Source organism: Sciurus vulgaris, assembly GCF_902686455.1.
Source record: "Sciurus vulgaris genome assembly, chromosome: 3".
Classification (NCBI taxonomy): domain Eukaryota; kingdom Metazoa; phylum Chordata; class Mammalia; order Rodentia; family Sciuridae; genus Sciurus; species Sciurus vulgaris.
The window spans coordinates 36,706,748-36,727,608 of NC_136463.1; the positions used below are offsets into that span (position 1 = coordinate 36,706,748).

General features: G+C 35.0%; 1 protein-coding gene across 1 annotated transcript in view; it reads right to left on the reverse strand.

Annotated features, from left to right (window-relative positions):
* The window catches only part of BCAS3 (BCAS3 microtubule associated cell migration factor), a 568,797-nt gene that overhangs the window by 282,990 nt on the left and 264,946 nt on the right, over positions 1–20,861 (reverse strand). The window contains 3 exon segments of the mRNA XM_079131371.1: positions 15,951–16,051; positions 18,008–18,173; positions 20,689–20,813. Coding sequence (XP_078987497.1) covers positions 15,951–16,051; positions 18,008–18,173; positions 20,689–20,813 — 392 coding nt within the window.

Consider the following 20,861-nt stretch of genomic DNA (forward strand, 5'->3'; position numbering starts at 1 on the left):
CTCTCAGGTTAAAAACAACACCCCCAAATGAGGTGATATTCTCATTCTTTTGGAGAAAAAAAATGGAAATGACCAAAATGGGGGATACTATTAGAATTCACCCCATTTACAGAAATCATAATTATGTATCACTGGCTCTTCTGCTCATTAGCAGCCATTCCTTCTACCAGGGTCACAACTTACGTGTTAAGATAACAGAACAAGGAACAAGCTTTATCTACGTTATATATTAAACAGATCAATGATCTTCCTTGTGCCCTGACCCTGTGGTACCATAGATGTTCTCTAATTAATTATTAAAGTTTTCTAACAGTCAGTTATTGTACATCTCTGGTTTCACTTTCCTTTTATTCTATGTTCCCAGAAGAACAGTCACAGGCAATACATAAGTAGGAAAATGACATATCCTCATTGTCTAAGAGAACAGATTTCCCTGAAGAACTGACAACTCAGGGTGCATCCTACACTCTCCTCCCCAACTTCCAGTTCCTGCTGCCACAGAAGACACAAGCTGAGGGCCTTCACTTGATATTCCTTCTGCTCATTGGACATTCAGTGTTTGAGCAAGCCATACATGGAGCCCTAGCATTGCAGAGCTCACAAGTTAGTTACACTTTTAAGTAGGACAGTAAATATCTTATAAAATAAAGAACAGAGAACAGAGAGTTTGTGCTACCAACCAGTTAAGCAACCCCACTGAGCAAAAAATGTCAAAGTGCCCCAACATATTCCTAAGAACTGAACAATGACAATCCCTTGAAAACATTTGCAACTAAAGTCAAGTTGGGGTTCATTTGCCTGGAAGACTATACAAAAATGCCACTTAATATATCTACTACTACCACTTGCTAACAGTACAACTACAACATAGCCACATTAAATCAACAGCAGTAGAAAAACCAGAAAAGTAAGTCCATCTTGACTTTTTTTTTTGGGGGGGGGGGCAGGGGAAGGGTATCCTAACTGCATAGTATCATCCTTGGAGCTTATGGAAAAAAACTTTGACTTACCACAGTTTACATAATCTTCCTATATTTGTAAGTCTAACCACAAAATAATTCTTATTACAGCTAACCTTCACAGATGTGCAGAATACGAGACCTTAATAATACCAATCACCACTGGGGAGGGGATGAGGACTTATTTTCCACTGAATATACTTTGATACCTTTTCAACTGTGTATCTTATGTACCTGTACCCAATTTATATTTAATAAAAGTGTGGGATAAGAACACAACAACTGATATAAGTCAGTACAGCCATAGTCACAAAATGAAATTAAGGAAATCAAATGCACATTAAGGGATGACTAAAGATGATGCATGAAAAAAAGCTGACCTTATCATTTATTTCAGCATGTCCCCCTCCTATTTGATTAGGTTCAGTGATTTTTTTTCCCCTAAAGAGAGGGTGCTACCTCACATGCAACACTCCATATATATCCACTTACCATGATTTTTACATACACAATTACCAAGTATAAGACCAGTTTTATTGATGGTAAAAACGTATCACAGAGGGTTTCTGCTGAGGGGAATGACTACTTCCTGGAAGCTAAAAGCATCCAAGTCTAAAAATCTATGTAGAATCACAGGTGTAGCCTTCAATGGTAGCAACAGTACTCTCACAGCCAATGAACCTAACCTGTATGTAAGACACGTTTCTTTCAGGAATAATCAATTCTCCATTCTAAATTCAAAGAACACTTTCAAAAATACAGTATTCTCTATAAGAAACCAAGATGAGTAACGAGGATGTAGAATGTACTTTGAATTGATACTGTAAAGAATCACTGTTTTTCAATTTTAAATTATGTTTGATCAAGTTACCTCTAAAATGAGCCTTAAAAGGAGTTGTCTATAAATGTAAAAATGGCCAAAGTAATTTTTTTTTGCAAAGAGTTAACACAACTATTTCTATGCTTCACTTATTTATTATCTACTACTATACTAGGAAAGTCCAAGTTATTATAAGCCAGGAAGAATTAAATGCAGATTTTCTCTTGCCTAAGCAAAAGAGGCAAAGTTTTCTTGGCATGGAGAGATAAAAGCTTTTAGACCTGGAAGACACCAACAATTTCAACCTATACATAGGAACATAATTTAAAATCTTTACAAACAAACATTAAGGATCCAAGATGTGCTCCTTATTTTGACTCTAAATATATCAGAAAGTTCACAGAACCCAAACTATTGGGTAGGAATGAGACAGCGAATACTAACTTACAACCACTGCAGGTATTTCCCCTCTAGCTTTCCCAAAGGAAGAGAGCATTTTCCAAGGTTTGGTCTTCCTCTAGTGCTGTACAATGTCAAACTACTGGAAAGAGTCATCTCACCAAATCACTGCTACTGCCTCATCTGTTTATTATGTAAATGTATGTTATTTACGTTTTCTAAAGTCTTCATACATGCATATGGAAATATTAAAGACATTATAGTGGGTGGCTTATAACACTTTGTTGTCCCACACAAACAAAAAAAGTTTTGAAGAAAAATAGAAGAAACAAAAACTGAATTTTACACAATTCACTGTACTTTGTGTATGTCTGAACATTTCCAAAATGAAAATTTATTATGGAAAATAAAATAAAAACTGTTTTGTGAATGTGTGGGGAAAAAATGAACCAACATTTCTTGTTCTGCAAACTGATAAGAGTCACCTCTTCTTGGCTGTATGAAAAATGTGAAATATTCAGGACTATTCAGTGAGCCATAATTGAAATGAATCATACTAATATTTTTCTAAAATAATGTTTTCCCCCAGAACACTAATATGAGCCACCCATGTTAATATTTATACTTCCTTTGCTATAGGACATTTCATTTGTATTTTCTGTAACAAATTGAGGGTGCCTTTCATCTAGCCCTTCTATCATTTTCATGATTCCTCTCTCAATTTATTTCCCTCTTCCTACATGCCTTTAAAAATTTTTTTTTTAATTTTTTTTTGGAAAATGAACTATCAGTATGATATGAATATGTATTAATTGTAAACTTCAAAGAATATGGAGTGAAAAATAAAAGTCCTTTTCATCCACCTCACTCACTGAAATAGTGATTGCAATAATAATCTCATAAAATCAAATATCACCCTGCCATCTCAGAAGTCTTTAAAAATATTTTTTACTTGTAGAAGGACACAATACCTTTATTTTATTTTTATTTATTTTTATGTGGTTCTAAGGATCAAACCCAGTGCCTCACACGTGCAAGGCAAGCACACTACCATTGAGTTACAGCCCCAGCCCCATTTCAGAAGATTTAATGTTAAGACTATTATCTTTTTTGGGAAAACAGTGAGAGTCTCAAGGCAACTCTCAAAAGGAAGAGGAGCAGGAGGAGGAGGAGGAGGAGGAGGAGGAGGAGGAGGAGGAAGAGAAGGAGGAGGAGGAGGAGAGGAAGAAAAGAGGACTTCTACAGGGTTAGCCTTTGAGGATATACTGAACATCAAGGAAAAAAAACTCACTACTAATAAATTATAAGGGGAATGAAGATGCTCAAAGAAAATGGTCTAAAAGAAAATCTGAATTTGCATGAATTTGAACATGCATAGAAAACAGAGACATACTTGGAAGTGCAAGGCAAGAAAGACTTCAAAGGAGAAAGAAAACACTTGTCCTACAACCACCACTTAACAAGCAATGGCTCTTCTTCAGGGAGTATATTTTCCATCCAACCTACTGGATGAAGTTTTTGGATGAATGATCTCGTTTAATCTAATGATGATCTTGTACGGTAGATGTTATTCTGATTTGAAAGGAAACAGAAGTCTAGGAAGGTTATTTGCTCAGAGTCACCCACATTACCAAGTAATCAAAATAAATTTAAATTTAGGACTGCAGACTCCAAAGACCATATTCTTAAAACTAAGTAAAACTGGCAATTCATCACCTCACTACTATTACAGAGAGTTTTCTCTTATTTTAATACACATCTATGTATGCAGACCAGACATACTATATACAATGTAATCAAAAAAATGGGCTAGGGGTGTAGCTCAGTGGTACAGCACTTGCATGGCACATGTTGAGGGACTGGGTTCCATCCTCAGCACACATAAAAATAAATAAATAAAATAAAGGTATTGTGTCCATCTACAACAACAAAAATTTTTTTTAATGGAGAAAATTTAACTTCAACCTGAAGTCACAATATAAGGAAAATTTAGCCATTCAAGGAAATGTAACAAAAAGTGAAAGCAACAACAAAATACATTGGCCCATAATTATGTTATATTCTTTATGTCCCTAAGCAGTTAAAACATATCATTTTAGTTGGCTTCACCCTTAAATATGAATATGATATAACCATTGATGGATCATTAGTGCCTGGAAAAGAGCAGGAAAGGCAGCAGAAAACACCAGTAGCCCCCAAAATTCCCTATAAAATCTCAGCCCAGACTCCAGACCCCGTACCACATGCAGGTGGTTATAGATGATGTTCTTCATGTGCTCATAAAATACAGTGAAAGCACAATAGAAAAAGCAGGAAACTGATGGTATGAAGGGCATGAAAGCAGTGCACTGTTTTTTATCTCTCCAAAAAGTTCCACAAAACCACATGGTTAAAAGTCTCTTGTTGTAGACAACAATAAGAACAGATTCAAATTGTAGGGAGAAAATTTATGACATTATACCACCTCTCTTATGGCTTGATCACTGTGTTGGTTATTTTTAATAAGAAAGATCATACTACCACTCCCCCCCACGAAACTCAGGAAGGTTGAAAGCTTATACACCATCAGGACAAGATTAAACCATTTGACAAATGAAACAAATCATTTGAATTCAAGGAACAAAAATAATATGTTAAGCATGTAGCCTTGATAATTGGTGGGTTAAAAGAGGTTGCAATATAAAGACATAATATTACAGACAGGTGCAGATGTGCATGCCAGGAGGCTCAGGAGGCTGAAGCAGGATGGCAAGTTCGAAACCAGTCTGAGCAACTTAGCAAGGCCCTAAGCAACTTAGTGAGACCCTATCTCAAAATAAAAAAAATATAAGAGAGTTTAGGATGTGACCTAGTGGTTAAGCATCCCTGAGTTTAATCCTGGATACCTAAATAAATAAGACAAAAGACTATTATTAAAGACAGAAAGTACAGAAAAGGATAGAAAAAAAACAAAGTAATATATGCATTGATTTTATTTTCCAGAGTTGGAGATTGAACCCTACAGCCTCATGCATGCTAAGAACACACTCTCCCAGGCCCTATACTTTAATTTTGAAGAAGGAATTTCTACCAGGTATTCCTAGAAATAAAGATTAGTACAAAAGGGTTGTTTAAAAATGTTTATCAAACATACTTTTTCTATAAGGAATAGAAGGGTTTCCTTTGTCTCCTTTATTTTATAACCAGGAATTAATAATAAAATTTTAAAAATCCTGTCTCTACATAAAAATATGAAGGAAGAGTAGTAACAAGGATAATCTTTAGATTTGGGTGTCTAGCCAACTGCAATGGTGCACACCTGTAATTCCATCAACCTGGAAAGTTGAGGTAGGAGGATTGCAAGTTCTAGGCCAGCCTCAGCAACTTGGTGAGACTCTGTCTCAAAATAAAAAATAAATAGAGCTGGGGATGTGGCTCAGTGGTAGAGCACCCAGAGGGTTAAGAAATTCTGTCATATAAGCTGCTTGTTTTCTTCTTTGAGCATGCCTTTGTTCGTAATTTTCACATTTCAAGACAAGTTATGAGATTCTAGTGTACAGATAACCCAAAATCTGAAAGTTTAAAAGGATTTGTAATCCCTTAATTATAAAGATGAGGAAAGCGAGGCATAGAAAGTAATGACTGATCCAAAGTAACAGTGGTAAGGAAGGCAGAAGCATTCATGTCCAGAGTCCTCATTTCCCAGGTAAAGGTCCTGCCACGTATACAGTTACACTGGGACAGTCACAGATTTGTAAAGGGTATCTGAGAAAGTGTGAATACATGAGTACAAGATGGACAGGTAGAGGTACTAATGAAAACTGAGCAGAAAGGCTGAGCTGCAGGATTTCCCTGGTGTTTTCTGGAATATTTAAAAAACTGTAATGCAGTCAGAAGAACTAGACGCATGGCTCTTAGCAGATTTTTTTTTTAATTATGTAAGGGACAGTAGCTAAGAGCAGCTGTTCTATTAATGGTAAAGAGGTGCAGATACACATATAAGCAACACTACTCTGAAGAAAAGATTTTTGTTTTAGTAAAATCCATATTTATATGATTACATTTCCTATAGTTGAGAGCAGCTATAATTAATGGATTTCCCTCCTTCTCTTAATGCAGCCATTTGTCAATTCAAATACAGAATGACCAATCAATTTTGATGTATTTAGTAAGCAATTTGTCAAACGGTGCTATAATCCAGTTAATATATTAATTCTTGTCATGAAGAGAATACTAACAACTATTGGGTCTTCCATAACTGGATTGTTATCTCTAAAGATAACAATCGGTGCTCTGATTACAATGGTTATTCTTATGGAGATAAAACCTCTGTGTCCCTATATCTGAGAGCACACAGTAGCACATCATGCAATAAGAAAAACTACTCTGTTGTAATAAAATACCTGCATCTAATGGACAAGGTAGCTGCTAAGTTATTATAATGATCTGTGTTTGTTCAAATTCCCATCTCATATATTTTTGATAAAATAAGCATGATAGTACATATGAAAATAAATGCAAAATAAATAGACTTCTAAGGAAGGAGCCAGACTTTATTAACATGAAGTATGCATTAGAAACTTAAAAATACTTTAAAAAAGAAAATGTACACTTCAAAGAATTTTAAGTACTTTAAATAATATATGAATTAAAAATTGAACTCATACTCAAAGTTTCTTCATATAACTTAGAGGTTCCCTACCTTTTATTATTCCTGTCCCAACATACTGAACCTAAACAACTGACAAAGAGATTGCACTAAGGCCACACAGTTACTGGTTGTCAAGATTCCAACTCTTAGAAGGATGTCCTTCAGCTGATACCATGTAAAACTCTGGATATAACAGTTTTCTCACTTCCTCTATATATTTCAACCACTAATTAGTATTTCACCTTCACTGATTCCCAAGTCTGTCTACATATCAGGAACTGGAGACAGAAAAACTAGATATGCAGGAGCTTTTGGCAAGTGGTCCAAATTTATACTACAAAACAAATCTGGACTTTACTTACAAAGAAAGGGTCAAATCCATTTCCAAAGTCCTCAGAGGGAGACATGGTCACTAGCAGTTGGGGCAGAACAGAGGGCCAGAGAGCAGGGTTTTAATATACCATGAATAAGCTCAACAGTCATACTCAGTATATCTGGCAAACACTTTCCAAAGGTGATGGCTCTCATCTAGTCAACTATACTTGACTGTCTACAGTTCACCATCAGGAAATGCAAAATCAGAGTTGGAGACAAATCACTTCTAGAAAACAAAATGGAAAAGCATAGCAAAACTTTAAAAAATAAAAAGAATAAGAAAGAACAGAAAGAGAATACTGTATTCATTTTCCAGATATTAGGCTCCTCTTGGCCCATTTATGAACAATGGAAGAGAAGGAAAAAAAAATTTGCCAGAGTGATTTGGCACAAGGGTGTGTATTTATGTTAAAATCTGCAAAAATGTTTACTAGTCCCGTAGACCACCAGGCATGCCACTGTTTCATGTCTGGTGAGAAAGGCGCCCTATGTGTCAGAAGAGCACACTGAATATTTTCCAATGACCGAAGGGGCAGAGGTCACTTATTATAAATGGATAATGAGACCTAATGCAGTGCTCCGAGTATGGACAAAGAAAGGGTCTATCCATAGCCCCTGGTGGATTGGTCATTCAGGCTTTTATTTCCTCTGCACACTTAATGGAGTCAAACAATTGACAGAAATTCTATAGAGAAGGATGAAACTGAGAGAAACGACTGTATTCTAACTCTGAGAGACAGATACAAATAGTGACCCTGAAATGGCGCCAGAACTCCTGTTACCACTAACATAGCAGACAGCAGCAGCATTCCCCCAAATTTCCATTTAGTCATTTATTAGCAATTAACCTTACTGATGGAAGTGATAGCGCATCAAACCAGGAGCTCCTGCCAATATCAGCCCATTCCATTACTGCAGGTAAGCAGAGACTGACCATTCTATGTCAACTCCTTACTTCTGGAGAACATGGCCAACAGATATCCCTGCACCCTACACCCCCATTCCCACAACCCAAATGTCAGAATGCATATTCAGCAACAGCAGTATCTGTACATAAAAATCTTAATCTTAGGAAGAACAAGCAAATAACATCAGAGCAGAGGTTCTGTTGGTTTATAGTATTTTGACCAACAGATTGTTTTTCTTTATTGGAATCAATGCCCTTCCCCAGTCATATCTGCCAATTCACTGCAGTATACATTACCAGCATCAACTGGAAAAAAAATGCCTACTCTCAACTGTACTGAATATAGCAGTTTATAAAACAATCTAAAGGAACACTGAGCTAGTACTATTACCTACAATTTTATAAAATAAAGATGTTTAAAAGTAAAAGAAGCTCTTTGTAGATACTTTTGTTTCATTTCAGTTTTAAGAACAATTATGACAGGAATATAGTTTACATATACAATTTTTTTTCCAACTGGCAAATACAAATGACAAGATTCACTCTAGAATAAGATACAGACCATTAGGTAGTAATAGGACTTTGGAGATTGAAACATCCCTCCCGCCCCTTTTTTAGAGACCAAACACCTTAAGATCAGCAATGACAAAAAAAAAAAAAAAAAAAAAAAAAAAAAAAAAGGATATAAACACAAAGCATTATTTAATCCAAACTTTCAAATTCATCACTTATAAAGCTTGCTGAGTGTACACCACACTTTTAATTATTTCACACAGTTTCACAGAATAATAAACTTCAATTTCAAAATGTTCCCCTAAGTTATGTAACATATATGTACCTAATTTGTACCTAGTACAAAGTTTTGACTTTGTTTCTTATGAAATGTAAATGAAACTTACTAAATGTTTTGAAACATTTAATAAAACATTAGTTTCACTAAAATAATATCTCTATGGAAGAACGTATGTGAATTGATAAGTTTAAGTATAAATAAGTGACATTTCAATCAAAGTAGTTTCTTAGCTAGCTCAGACAGTCAAACATAAGATAGAACAGCAGGACACACCCTATGGCCAACAACAGACTATAAATACTCTTTAAATAAGTCCTACATTACAAGTTTCCTCTACAAGAGAAAAACAGTTCATTCTTCCCCTTCCACCTCTACTCACTCTTGGGCAAATATTTATTATGGACAATGCAAGGAAATATTGTTGAGTACCTCCATCACACTGGGTACATACCACAATAGCAATACAGTTCAGGATGTTAGCTTAAATCTAACATGACGGTTGAGAGAGAGCAGCTCAGAAGAAAATTGCTGCATATTTAATTGCTTCTCCATGGCGCTGTACAATGTCTATCATAGAGAAAAGCAATACTTTTTTTTTTTTTTTTTAATTTGGATATCATCTTCCTTTTTGTAGACAAGGGACTGTGAGTTGGCATTAGTGACATGCACAAACATATCTTCACTGGCAACAAAACACCAGTTTGACAATAATAGGATGGTAAAATACTCTGAAGTTTAAACCCAACCTGTGACTTAATATTAGAATGAAACCTATAAACTCCTCCTAGTCTCATGGCTGTGTTTGGTAAATCAGCAACACAAAACTTAGTTGGGAATCAAAATCCCTAGAATGTGATTTTAATCACTGCTGACTTCTGATTTTAGTATTTCTACTTGTAAGAAAAAGCTCAAAACTAGCTTTAAATACTACCCACTTTATTGTACATAAAGGCCAAAATAAAAACTCCAGAGGTGTTCAAGGAATTAGTAAAATAGTAACATTTTTAAAAATCAGACAAGTTAACAGGCAGTCCAGCTATTCAAAAGATTTAATTTTCTTTATGATAAAAGGATGATACTGTCAGAAGTAACACTACTACTTCAAAGTTCTGTTCCAGTTAGATGCTTCAGGATGATTAACTTATACTCTTCTCTAATTCATGAAGTGTTATCCCCTGACTTCTTTATAGCACTCCTTCTAAGTCATTTGCTTGTACTTGTCATCAGCAGCCTTCTAACATGTCATGCCGTGCAGGGTTCCATAATAGCCCAAGGTGTCAAACGTACAGAATGAGGAGGGAAAGTGAAGTTTTAAAAATGACCCAAATGGAAACTCTAGAGATTAAAAATAAATATCTGAAATAAAATAAGTTGAAAGAAGTTAACAGAAGACAACACAAGAATTAATATATGGAAGACCACAGAAATAAAAACTATAACATCAACAGAGAGAGAACTAGACTGAAAGAAATTAAACAATGTTTCAGTGATCTAGGAAAAGTATCACATGGTCAGTGTAAACAAAATTAGTTTCAAAATGAGTGAAAGGGAGTGAAAAATATTTGATAATATAACTGGATGAACATTGTCACATTTGAAAAAATATACAAATCCATAGATTTAATAATTCCACAAACCTCAAGCAGAAGAAAATCACGCCATGGTTTCAATGATTTTTCTCTTTTGTTTTCATCTTTTCTGATCTTTATTATTTCCCATTTTCCTTCTTTTGTTTTAATTGGCTCTACTGTTTCCAGCTTATCTATATGGAAGATGAAGCCATTGATTCCAGACCCTTCTCTGTTATAGCACAGGCATTCAACCCTATCAATTCCTGTGAGTATTGACAGAGTGCCAGCCCACAATTTTTTCTGCTTTTCTTTACAGTTTTTATTTTGAAATTATTATAAAGTCGCAAGAAGTTGTAAAATGCTACAGTGATACTCTGGGTACATTTTGCAGTTGCAAAACCAAGAAACTGTCATCGATGCAATTCAGACACCTTATTCAGAAATGAGCAATTTTATATACATAGTTTTACAAACAAATTCAATTTATTCGTATGGGATGTATTCTGTTTTATCACATGTATAAGTTTGTGTAACCACCACCACAACATAGGTATAAAACTGGGCTGGGTTTGGTGATGCACACCTGTAATCCCAGTAACTTAGGAGGCTGAGGCAAGAGGATCACAAGCTCAAGGCCAACTTTAGCAACTTAGTCAGGTCCTAAGCAACTTAACACCCTGCCCCAAAATAAAAAATAAAAAGGGCTGAGGATGTGGCTTAGTGGTTAAGCACCCCTGGGTTCAATTCCTGGTACAAAAAAAAAAAAAAGACACTAATCTTCTATCAGCATATTCCACCCACTCTACCACCCTGTACTTAAGCACTGGTCACCACTAATCTGTTATCTACCTCCACAGTTTTGTCATTTTGAGAATGACAGATAACATGGATCATGAACTATGCAAACTTCTGAGACTGGCTTTTTTATTTGGCATAATTTCCTTGAGAGTCATCAAACTTGTGGCATGTATTAATAACCAAATTCACTTTTTAAAACACATAATATTCTAAGATAGGGATATGTTCTGTTGAATCTTACTGAGTTCAAAATAATTCCTAATTTCCCTTGTGTTTTCTTCTGTGAACCACAGATTTACCAGGGATCACACACCCATGGATTATTTTAGAAAGAACTCTAATATCTGATACCCAAGCACCCACGAAGCTAGTTAATGTCAGCAACTTAAAATACTGCTGAGTAAATTACCTAAAAGAAAAGGAGAAATTATTATTTTTCCTCTAAATAAAGAGGAAATCAACTCAGTAAGCCCTGCTTTTAGTTTACAATTTGGAAGGTTGAAAGTCAACTAAAGTTATTGTCTCCTTTGAGATCATATTCAAAACTGATTGATATTTACTCATATGTTCTGAAGTGTAGTTTTGTTTTTGGCAAGGAACACACTGCAATAAAATGTCTTTTTTAGAAAAGGTAAGTACAGTATATAATTTTTATTTTGAAAGGAAAATACAGTGTTAACACAATCACTGACCTCCTTTGCTGCAATCTTTTTATAAGCTGTTCCCCAAATTTTTATGTCCAAGGAAAAACGTATTTTGGATTATAGCTTCTTGTCTATAAACTTCATTGCAGTAAAAAGCAAGTTTAGATTACCATCTGTACATTTAGTTTCCATATATAAATTGACTAATCTACTGCACTGAACACCATATAAAATTGTTGATATTAGACTTTTTTTAAAAAATGGCATTATATGATTCAACAAAACAATAAGAATGTCGTCTCTATTGTGACCTCTGCACAGACCATTCTAATATGATCTCATTTGTGATACACCAAAATTCCTCAAGACATATTAATACTTCTCAATCTTTTAAAATAGGGAGGAAGTGCTACTATAGTTAAAAGTATAGCATTTGGAGTCTTTTACTCATTTTACCTTATAGGTAGGCAAGAAGTCTTTAGTGGTTTGGGCGGTTTCCCTTTCCTTCCCCTCCAGCTACCAGTTTGCCACATATCCAGAATTGTTTATCAACTGGTAGTGTATTTATTATGATTACAGGGCTGGAAAGGGAGTAGGGATTCCTTGCTAAACATCCTCTCTCCTGCTCTCTTCTCCCTGAGAAGACAGTCTCTTTCCTATTTCCATTTACATCATTCTTTGTCTACTATAATTATAATTTCCGGAGTTTGTACAAGTCTGTTTCACTTGATCCACAGATCTAAATACAGCAAAAGAAAATGTTTGCAACATTTGTAAAGTTTGTATTAGACTTCTAGAATTCTCTACAGTTTTATTTGAAAATAGTTTTAAAAAGGTATTTATCAAGGTCATCAATTTGGGAAATAACAGGTGATTTGCTTTTATTTATTTTTGTGGTGCTGGGGATTAAACCTGGGGTCTTGCTCATGCTAATTAAACACTGTGCCACTGAGCTACATCCCAAGCCCACCAGAGATTTTCAGTTTGGATACATAGAACACTAACAAAAGCCCTGACACCAGGTATGTTATACTTGTGTTTTAAGAGGTACCTTTTTAAATGGTTTCAATAAGAAGACTTGGAGAGAAAACTGAAGAGTAATACAGTCTTTTAAGAAATGAGGCTCTAACTTACAGATGAGCAGGTAAAGGCACTGCCTTTAAAGTGGCACCAGTATTGCTTCTACCAACTGTGTTTTTATTCCTCTGACTCAAATGTCTACATTTTTTGCATATTTAATAGCTTCAGGCATGTACTATCCTGGCACATTCAGGCCCAATCAAATACCTTATATTAACAAACAAAACAAAACAAAACAAAAAAAAAAACCCCTGTCTTTAAAATCCACGCTAATTCTGTATCTCTCATCTCAATATATAGTTGGGCTGGGGTTGCAGCTCAGTGGTAGAGCACTTGCCTAGCATGTGTGAGGCCCTGGGTTTGATTCTCAGCACCACATATAAATAATGAATAAAATAAAGGTCTATAAATATCTAAAAATATTTTTTTTAATTTTAAAAAGAAGCAAAATAGTAATTATTACAGAAACACCCATCTGTTAGATATTATTTTACATATTAAATTAAGTATACATTAATATCTCACAAGATAAAATATATTAATTACAATATTTTGTAATAGATATTACAACATGATCAGAATTACAGACTTGTTGATACATTATTAATAACAAATTCCAAAAAAGGTTTTATAAATTTGAAAGCCCCAGAAGTCTGTTACTTGAAAATAAGTACTTCTGAGATAAGAAATAAAGACATGTTATGATGCTTTTTAAATGTACATATTGTTGTATGCAGTTTTTAAAAGGATTTTGCCATCATTTCTTTGATCAATATTAACACCTCTATAAAATAAGATCAAGTATTATAACTGACATTTTACATCTACCAAGTTATTATGATGTGATTAGAAATGAAACTCAGGCCTTTTTATCCTTATACTAATGCTAATACCTCTGGAATTCAAATGGCTAATATATGATGTATTAAATTAGAAACCACAGAATCACTGGTGACTACTTTCTTTCAAATTGTCTCCAATGCATCCCATTCCAACTCTTCAACAGTTCGCAGGTCTGTCTTATCTTCTCCAATATAACCTTCATTAAAGTTCTCATCTTGGGCCAGTATCACCTAGCTTCCACTCCTTTCCTTTGAACCTTTGGCTACAATGCTGTCAGAAGAGTAAGTTTTTGGAGACAGGATAAAGGGGCCTTGGGGTACTGTAGTTCAGGGGTGAAGTGCAAGCACAGGCCCTTGTGTCAATCCCCACGACCACCAAGAAAAATCAGCATAAATAAATAAAATCTAATTTTGAGGGTGTCTCTCCTATACTTGAGTGGCTGGCTACTGCCCAGAGTGGTGGTTTTTAAACTATGCACTTGGGGACTTTTGTTAAATTGGACAAAGGTGTCTGTGGCAGCTAAAATCAAGGAATACCAACCAGCTTACTTAACTGGAACAACAACAAAAAAAAAGAATTAAGAGAGAGAGTTGCTTTTTAAAAAATGTCTTATTAAATATTTCAGACTTGTTATAGTTTGTCTACCAAATAGACCTACCAGGTATCCAGATAATGAAACAAAAAGCAATACTAACTCAGAAAGAATCGACTATACTAATTTTTGCTCCTTTTGAGGTAGTAGGAAAAAAGTGCTCTTTATACCATATATAGGTCATGTTTTTTCCAGTTCATAGACACTTAAACATATGCATAAAAAACCTAGAAACTAACAACTTCTACATGTGCTTCTTGAACAAATCTGAAAAACACATTTTGCCCCTGTAAAACCTTTGGCAGGTTACACAATTCTCATAGTTGAACATGTAACCTTCCACTGATGCACACACATACCACTGTATCGCACTTATTTACTAAACGTCTGTCTCTGGAATTACATAGTGAGCTGACTGAGGACAGAAGCAACATGCAATTCACCCTTAAATCACAAGTGCCTGATACATAGTATGCACTTGATAAATGCGTGTTAGGAGAAACACTGAGTTTATATGAGAAAGACTGCCAGCTATTTATTACAGTTGTGGAGTTTCATAACTGTAGAACAAAGTGTATAAATTTTTTTTCTGATTCCAGCCTAATATGTGACACATTATAAAAATGAAATAAAATAGTTCTAAAACTATTTAAATTCATACTTTATAATGCACTAGGCAAGATAATAAGTTGGATAAAACAAAACTCAATTAAAAACATGTCAATGTCAATTTTTAGGGAGTTTCTTAAAAACATGCAGTACTTAGAGCCATCAAGTTAAATTAGGATTCAGTCCAGTCTACAAAATTGAATTATAATTGTAAAGAATTTTATATTCTATGAACAATAACTGGATAATAAGTATCAAATTGTCTTTTCATACCTCCCAAATTAAAAAAAAAAAAAGGGATATGTACCTAGCCTGGTGAATGCTATTCAATCTTTACAAACATTAGGACTTAGACATGAAAGCAAACAAGCAAAAAACTAGTCCACTGGCAGACTGCTTGGCAAGCATGTGCAAGGCTCTGCGTTCAATCCTCAGTACTGCAAAACCAAAACAAAATAACCTAATGGAGTTGAAATCATTACTTCATCAACACAAGTCAACATTCTACAGAAAGAAAAGTTTCCTGACATAGTTCTCATGATGAAAAGTGCTTAATTTTTGTCTTTTTAGAAGTGGATTCCAAGTTTTATGAAATGTTTATTTCATACTAGTATCCTCATGTTGTAGGTTTTTGTTTTTATTTATTTTTTTAATTTTGGAGCCCACAAGACATCACTTCTCAACTATGATTAGGGGGCAGGGAATACAACAGTCAGAGACACACTTCATGTGTGTTAAAGTTTATGGATTACAATTGCCATTAAATACCATACTCGCTTCAGTCTGATTGTTTAAGTACTAAGTAAGGCCTATCGGCCAGGGGTAATGTGCATGTATGTTTTAAAAGTCAGCATTTTAAGACAAACTATGAAAAATCAAACATAAGGAAAAACAATAACAATAAAAAAAGAACCAACCAGAACTACTTACAGCCAGCAAGTAGGAACTGATAATACTGTACTGCATCTGCAGCAAGGAGCAGAGGGTGGTTTGCATTAAATGGTGGTTGCAATTCATTCCACTGTGGTGTTCTAAAGAAACAGTGAAGAATATTAATATTTAAGCTTAATAAATGGAATGTAAATCACCATGACTGTCATCACTTACAGACACTGACAGAAATTCACACACTATCTCTGTGATCATTAAAATGAAGTTGTAATCATTAAAACAAACGCACTAAAACCTGAAACACAAAGCCCATCTGCTTAAAAAGAATAAAAAGAGGGCAATGTGTCATACAGAGACATGGAACCAACACTGCCTAAAAGAAGAACGCATGACATTCAGAACATAGAAAAGAGAGGGAGTGTAGGATTCAGATGTTGCAACTAAAGGGTTCTAATTTTATGTAATTTTTGACCAGTGTTAGACCTCTCTATTCTTAGAATGAGTGTATTTTAAAATGAAATGAGTCACATAAAATGGTAAAAAAAAAAAAAAAAAACAGTTGTGTAAATGGATGACTTATTATAGATCTAATTAGGATCTGAGATCCAAAACAGGCCACTATTTCAACAATGATGCTGCAGTAATTTTAATTAGATCTGCCCGATTCTAAATAAGCTTGATAAATCAGATATTGATCAAATCAATTCAGCACAGTAAAGTAGTAGTAAAGAATGTTGGAGCCGCCAAAAATCAATATAAGAATATTTTAAAATGTCAAAAGGAGAGGGGTCATTTTCATATCAATTTTTGTCTGTTTCCTTCCATATATGTCAGGAACAATCTCTTCTCTCCAGGACAATGCACTATATTGAGCAGCTTTTATTCCAGGTTTCATTTCTCCCTCTTTGTGCCATCTTAAAAAGATTCTCATTGTTATGCACTTTTGAGATGGACTCTGATTCTTAATAAACATTCTACAGTGCTTAACCATTGTATCTTGGGGAATCACTTTAAAGGAAACCTTCAAATCTATTTACATTACTTTTTATTCCCCTTAATGGCTGTCTCAATGCTACTCACTATTTTCAGTGACCAAGGGACTGCAAATAGGGGAAACATAAGTAAAGGTAACACAAAGACGTAAAGAGTTCACATGAAGTTGTTCTCCAGGTGTGTACCTAAGACAATTAAAACACCCGTTCACACTATAATTTGTACATGATGTTCATAACACAATTATTAATGGAAGCTCAAAAGTAGAAATGTCCACCAACCCATGAATGGGTGAACAAAATGTGGTATATCCACAAAATGGACTATAACTTGACTATAAAAGGACTGAAGTTCTGACACATGGCAGTATATGAATGGACCATGAAAACGTGCTAAGTGAAAGAAGCCAGATACAGAAGGTATTATATTGTATGGTTCCATTATTATTTTTGGTGGTTAAATAGAAATGCAGGGTGAGGGGAAACTGTGGAATGACTGGTATAGGGTTTCTTTATGTGGAGATGAAAAGTGATTATAGGGATGGTTGCACAACTCTGTGAAAAGTCATTTTCAGTGATTGAATTTTACTATATGTAAATTATATATCAAAGTAAAAAGTTATGAATTATAATTTTGATAGGTGAAAGAAAACAGACAAGAGAATGCCTATTCTAATTAAAATAACAAAGACAACAACAATAATAATAGAAGAGAGATCAGTACAGCATAGCAAGTGGATCCCAAGGAGGGAGGGGGGAAGGGAAAAGGTCAAGGGGAATGAGATTGATCAAACTGTGCATATGCAAATATAGCACAATGAACACAACTCTTATACATAACTATAATGCACCAATTTAAAAAAGAAAAAAGTACGTATTTCATGATTCCATTTGTATAAAACTCTAGGGACAAAAATGGGCAAAAGGAGAGATCATAAATGGGCACAAATATCCTCCTGGGAGTGATAAATATATCACGATGATCCTGATGCTAATTTCATAGCTGTACATATATGTCAAACATTTTCTAATGGTACATTTTTAATCTTTCATACCTCAATTAACCTGTTTTTCAGAGAGAAGAAAGACAGGAGGAGGTACTACCTAACCAGGGTCCAGCTGGCTCGAGGGGATGTCATCATCTCCAGTGGCGTGTCATCACTGATCTTGGGGGCAGTGCTGAGGGGGCGAGGCTCCATCATGTGCTCCACCAAGGTCCCATAGCAACTGATAATGTAGAGAGACTCAACTACGACTTGTTTGGACTGATCTACAAACAGATAAACAGAACCTGAATGTGTGATGGTGGCACAAAAACAGCACAGCATGATTTTTACAAGTTATTAATCTTGTTGGTCTGCTCCTGAGGCTGCTGAGAGAAAATGAAAATATAAGAATGTTGTTACATGGTGCCTGCTCCTTGCCTAAAGGCTGACTCACATAAGCAGATGCTAGGGTGTCACAGGCCTATAATCCCAGCATCTTGGGAAGCTAGGGCAGAAGGATCCCAAGTTCAAAGCCAGCCTCAGCAACTTAGCAAGGCCCTAAGCAACTTAAAAAGACCCTGCCTCAAAATAAAAAATAAAAAAGGGCTGGGGATATGGCTTAGTGATTAAGTGTCCCTGGGTTCAATCCCTGGTACAAAAAAAAAAAAAAAAAAAAAAGTAGAAATGAAGAGTAGATGTTAATGAGTGGGAAAAGTTCTATGTTATCATAGAATTTCCAAATTATTAAACAATTTATTTCAAGAATAATATAACTATGCTCAAAATTCTAATATACTTAATACAGATTTTTATATTTGTCTATCACGTAATTTGTCCCACATTAAGAAAAATGAGGGGCTGGAGATGTGGTTCAGTGGTAGAGCACTTGCCTGGCATGTGTCAGGGCCTCGGTTCGATCTTCAGCACTAGATATATAAAATGAGTGTCAGGTGGGGCAGGGAAGGACTGACTCAAGAGGAATAACCTACATGTTAAGCTTTAGTTACACTTGATACAGCAACTGAACTGCACGAAAATCAACTTGTATGCCTAAATCAACCTAACATCTCATTTACCTTTTCTGAGAAAACTTAAATTTAAAACTTACATTTCTAGATCAAAACAAATGAAAATTACATTGTCAGTGGAGGTTAATCAGTTGAAACAAATGTACCAATCTGATGATGGAGGATGCTGGGAGTGAAGGAAGCCATGCACGCACGGGGTAGGATGTAAGGGAATTCTCTATGTCTTTTTCTCAATTGTGTTGTGAATCTAGAATGGCTAGATAAATGAGGTCTATTATAAATGTGTGCACATGCACACACATACATCCTCCTCACTTAAAACTGTACTTTCTCTCAACGGGATCACTGGATCCCATGGTAAGTGAAGGTCAGTCATGCATTGAGAAGTCAGGTGCTGAATATGGATCTAATCAAATGACTTTATAAGGAATACACATGTACTCACTGCCAAAACAGGTTTAATGCTCACTCTCGGGTTTTACAGTAAACCAAGGAGCATATAAAATCACTCATGAATGCTGGGTGGGTCATCTTATCTCTGTGTCAGACGAATCAATTACAGCTGATTTGAGAAAATAGCTAATGACCAGCCAGTGGGACATAAAGGAGTAGCAAGTTAAAAGGGTAATTAGAACAGAAGGGAGAAGCATTTGAAATTGAGCTTCACAGAAGTTTTTAACTAGCAACAAAAAGTCCTTTCGATAGCATCGTTAAACCTAAGGAGGTAACAAAAAAATAAAGATGGGATAAGGAAATGGAAAGCCTGTGTACTTCACGGTATCCTCTCTCACTTAGGTAAATAACCTGCTGTGCCTGAGATCTTATTACTGAGGAAAGGGTCACTGAAAGGCGATAACAAGGGAAAGGGCTGATGTCTGACTGCCAGAATTAAGCGTAAAGGAAAGTCATTTTGCCAAAAACAATACAGTCTGTGGAACTCACCAGAAGTGCTCCAGTAGCAACCCAGTTAGTGACCTAATTTAATAATACTAAAATAATAAGGGGAAAATCATACCTTAACATTCATAGTTAGTCTATGAATGCAGGAAATCTCTTCAATTCAGACACAATAAGCAATCACATACTAAAACATTAATTATACAAACATTTTAGGTATTGATCCTGGAAATCAAATCAGGGATTAAAAACGTAACTATAAATTCAAAGGGACCAATGGTAACCACAAAAGTTGACCCTCATTTTTCTCAGTGACAGGCTGTTTTTTTGTCCATTAAAAAATATGACAGAGTTGTTGCTGGTTTTATTTATTTTTCCTAAAGTCAAGATTTAGCATTAGAAAAGGTGATTTCGAACTCTGATTCTATCACCTAATTTATGGTCTTTAGTTAAGCTATTTAAACTTGCTGATTTCAAATTCCTCATCTCTAAAATATGGACAGCAAGGTTTTCTTCCACATTTCAGAGACAACAATGTGAAATTAGCTTATAACAATGTAAAAGTTATAATATAAATATGCAATTTACAGCATTGTGATCACCTGTGCACTATCATCAACAAAACAAGACAAAAATCACACAGTGGGAATTTCATTCCATGTTGTATTTGAGAGGGTAGATTTTCTTCTTGACTAGGTTTGAGTAGTTGAGAAAAGGCATGCTAACTAAATTTTTCTTAAAAATTGAACAAACTTTTCTTTTAGTAAAAGCTAAGACCATTTGGTACAAAATTATTCTAGGGGAACTACTACCAATTTTCCTTAAGAAGCAAAAATTATAAATGGCAAGTTCGAGCTTCAGTAAAAATACATACCTTTTTCTCTTTTAAGACCTGCATTATTTGCAAACCATGACCTGGATGTCCCAAAGGTAGCAGCCACGCAAAATTCTCCGCCCATCGATTTGCTGGGTGAAATTTGTGGAGGTGGTTTAACTTTGCTTAAAAAATAAAATGACATTTTAAAAAATTACCATGATGAAATGACT